This window comes from Mandrillus leucophaeus, unplaced genomic scaffold (genome assembly GCF_000951045.1).
Source record: "Mandrillus leucophaeus isolate KB7577 unplaced genomic scaffold, Mleu.le_1.0 Scaffold53, whole genome shotgun sequence".
Classification (NCBI taxonomy): domain Eukaryota; kingdom Metazoa; phylum Chordata; class Mammalia; order Primates; family Cercopithecidae; genus Mandrillus; species Mandrillus leucophaeus.
In genome coordinates, this window is record NW_012105697.1 from 1,512,102 (window position 1) to 1,514,922 (window position 2,821).

General features: G+C 56.4%; 1 protein-coding gene across 1 annotated transcript in view; it reads left to right on the forward strand.

The window, feature by feature from the left end:
- Window positions 1–2,821, forward strand: part of SSC5D (scavenger receptor cysteine rich family, 5 domains) — a 29,926-nt gene that overhangs the window by 25,681 nt on the left and 1,424 nt on the right. The window contains exons 11-12 of the mRNA XM_011997025.1: window positions 384–545; window positions 2,252–2,814. Coding sequence (XP_011852415.1) covers window positions 384–545; window positions 2,252–2,814 — 725 coding nt within the window. The remainder of the gene's footprint in view (window positions 1–383; window positions 546–2,251; window positions 2,815–2,821) is intronic.

Here is a 2,821-nt window from a genome sequence, read left to right on the forward strand (position 1 = left end):
GTGTGCCACCACGCCCAGCTAATTTTTTGTATATTTAGTAGAGACAGGGTTTCTCCCTGTTGGCCAGGCTGGTCTTGAACTCCTGACCTCAAGTGATCCACCGGCCTCAGCCTCCCAAATTGCTGGGATTACAGGCTTGAGCCACTGCGTCCGGCCCAAATGCCCTTATTTTATGTGCTAGTTTAGTGACAGTTTCTGTTCTTGGTAACCAGAAGCATCCCAGCTGAATGGAGAAGGTCTCCACAAGGTTAGGGAGGGCTGCAGTGGTGGTGCAGTTGAGACAGGACGATGCCTGAACTGGGGCTGGGCCCAGGAGGAGAGAGATAGGGAGTCAAACTCACAGGGGAGTTGAAGACTCAATCCTCTTCCCCATATCTCTCTAGGTGGCAAAGATGGTTACAAGCTTCCCTGGACGTGGGACACACCATCAGGAAGGGGCCTGGCTGAGGGGACCCCCACCGCAGGCAAACTAGGACCCACTCTTGGGGCTGGCACCACCAGGAGCCCAGGCAGTCCTCCAACTCCAAGGGTCCATGGAGACACAGGTGACGCACGTGGCTGGGGTCAGGGGACTGGGGCGGTGTGTGTCGTGGGGTAAAGAGACAGATTCCAGACTCCCTGGTGGAACCCTTACCCCAGAAAGACTCAGCAGAAATATATCCTTAAATAAGGGGTTATCGGCTGAGCATGGTGGCTCACGCCTGTAATCACAGCACTTTGGGAGACCGAGTTGGGAGGATTGCTTAAGCTCAGGAGTTTGAGACCAGCCTAGGCAACACGGTGAAGCCCCCAAGATATGAACATTAGCTGGGTGTGGTGGTATGCACCTGTGGTCCCAGCTGCTTGGGAGGCTGAGGCAGGAGGATCCCTTGAGCCTGGGTGCTCCAGGCTGTGGTTGTGCCACTGCATTCCAGCCTGGGTGCCAGAGCGAGACCTTGTCATAAACAAAACAAAACATAACAAAACAAACAGAACCAAGGGGTTATTATCTAGACCACTGGTCACCCACTAGGGTCGATTTTGCCCCCAAGGGGCATTTGACAATATCTGAAGATATTTTGGATTGTCATGGCAGGAAGTGAGAGGTCACCCATGGGCACCTCATCGGTAGAGGCCAGGAATGGTGTTAAACATCCCACAATGCACAGGACATCTCTCCATAACAAAGAACCACCCAGCCCTAAATGACAACAGTATCGAGGCTGAGAAACCCCAGCCTAGATAGTCATAAGTCACTGTGACAAAGAGGAAAATGATAGGAAGCCCTAGATGAGAAAGACGGAAAGATGCAAACAGGTGATTCCCAGAAAGGGAAGCCCAAATGGCTGAGTGTGTTTAGAAATGCCCACGCTCACCAGGAACCAGAAAATACAAATTAAAACAATGGTAAGTACCGAGGAGAATGAGAAGGGTGGGTATTATCAAGTGTGAGTGAGGATGTGGGGAGACAGGCAACCCCATTGGACAGAGCTGTTTGATAAAGACGGTCCAGCAGTATTTAGTAAAGTTAAGCATGATTAGGCCGGGCGCGGTGGCTCACGCCTGTAATCACAGCACTTTGGAAGGCTGAGGTAGGCGGATCACGAGGTCAGGAAATCGAGACCATCCGGGCTAACACGGAAACCCCGTCTCTACTAAATATACAAAAAATTAGCCGGGCGAGGTGGCAGGTGCCTGTAGTCCCAGCTACTTGGGAGGCTGAGGCAGGAGAATGGCGTGAACCCGGGAGGCGGAGGTTGCCGTGAGCCGAGATCGCGCCACTGCACTCCAGCCTGGGCGACAGAGCAAGACTCCGTCTCAAAAAAATAAAAAGAAAAAGAAAAATAAATTTAAAAATTCCATAAATGTATTTTGATTACTAAAATTACCCTTCGGAGCCTCTTTGGTCTCCCTGCCTCCCCCGGCTCCCCACATCGCCCAGTCCCCCGCTGTCTCGGAATCCTCTCGTACGCTGCACGCTTCTGAACACTCCCCCCGCTCCCGCGCCCCAGCATCCCCCGCATCCCTCCCTCACCTCACCCTCCTGCACCCACTCCCTCGACCCGCGTCGGAGGACACCAGGTGGCGCCTGGAGACATCGGAGGAGGCAGGGAGGAGGGGCCCTAGGGCCGGGTGAAGTCTGCCGGTGACCCATGACGTCTCGAGGCTCTGCGCCTCTCCATTGGTCGACTCCTCGAGGGGCGGGGCGGGACGCGTAGTGGGCGGAGCCGGCTGACCTCAGACCGTCCGTCTGTCTTTCCTCCTCCTCCAGGTTCCCCGAGGAAACCCTGGCCCGAGCGCCGGCCACCGCGGCCCGCTGCGACCAGGACAGCGCCCGCAACCCCGTCCCCAGGTCCCTCCGCCTCTCCGGGACCCCCAGGCCCAGCGCTGACCTCTGACTGCAGCCCAGAGCTCACTCCCCACCCAGCCTTGACGCCCGAGGCGACCTCTGACCCTCCGGACACTTCACCACCCACCCCAGACCCGACCTCCCGGACGAACCCCGACCTCATCCTGACAAGCCCTGACTTTGCTTTGTCCACCCCTGACTCCAGTGTGGTTCCAGCGTTGACCCCGGAGCCCTCGCCCACGCCCTTACCCACCTTGCCCAAAGAGCTGACCTCTGACCCTTCTACACCGTTGGAGGTGACCAGCCTTTCCCCTACCTCAGAGCAGATCCCAGAATCTGACACAACCCCAGACTTGGACACAACTCCATACTCCAGTACAGTCTCGGAATATTCCAGATCCCCAGCCCCCTCCCCAAGCCCTCACCCCACTACTATCCCTGATCCCACCATGACCCCTAACCACACCACAACCCCTAACCCTACTGTGACCC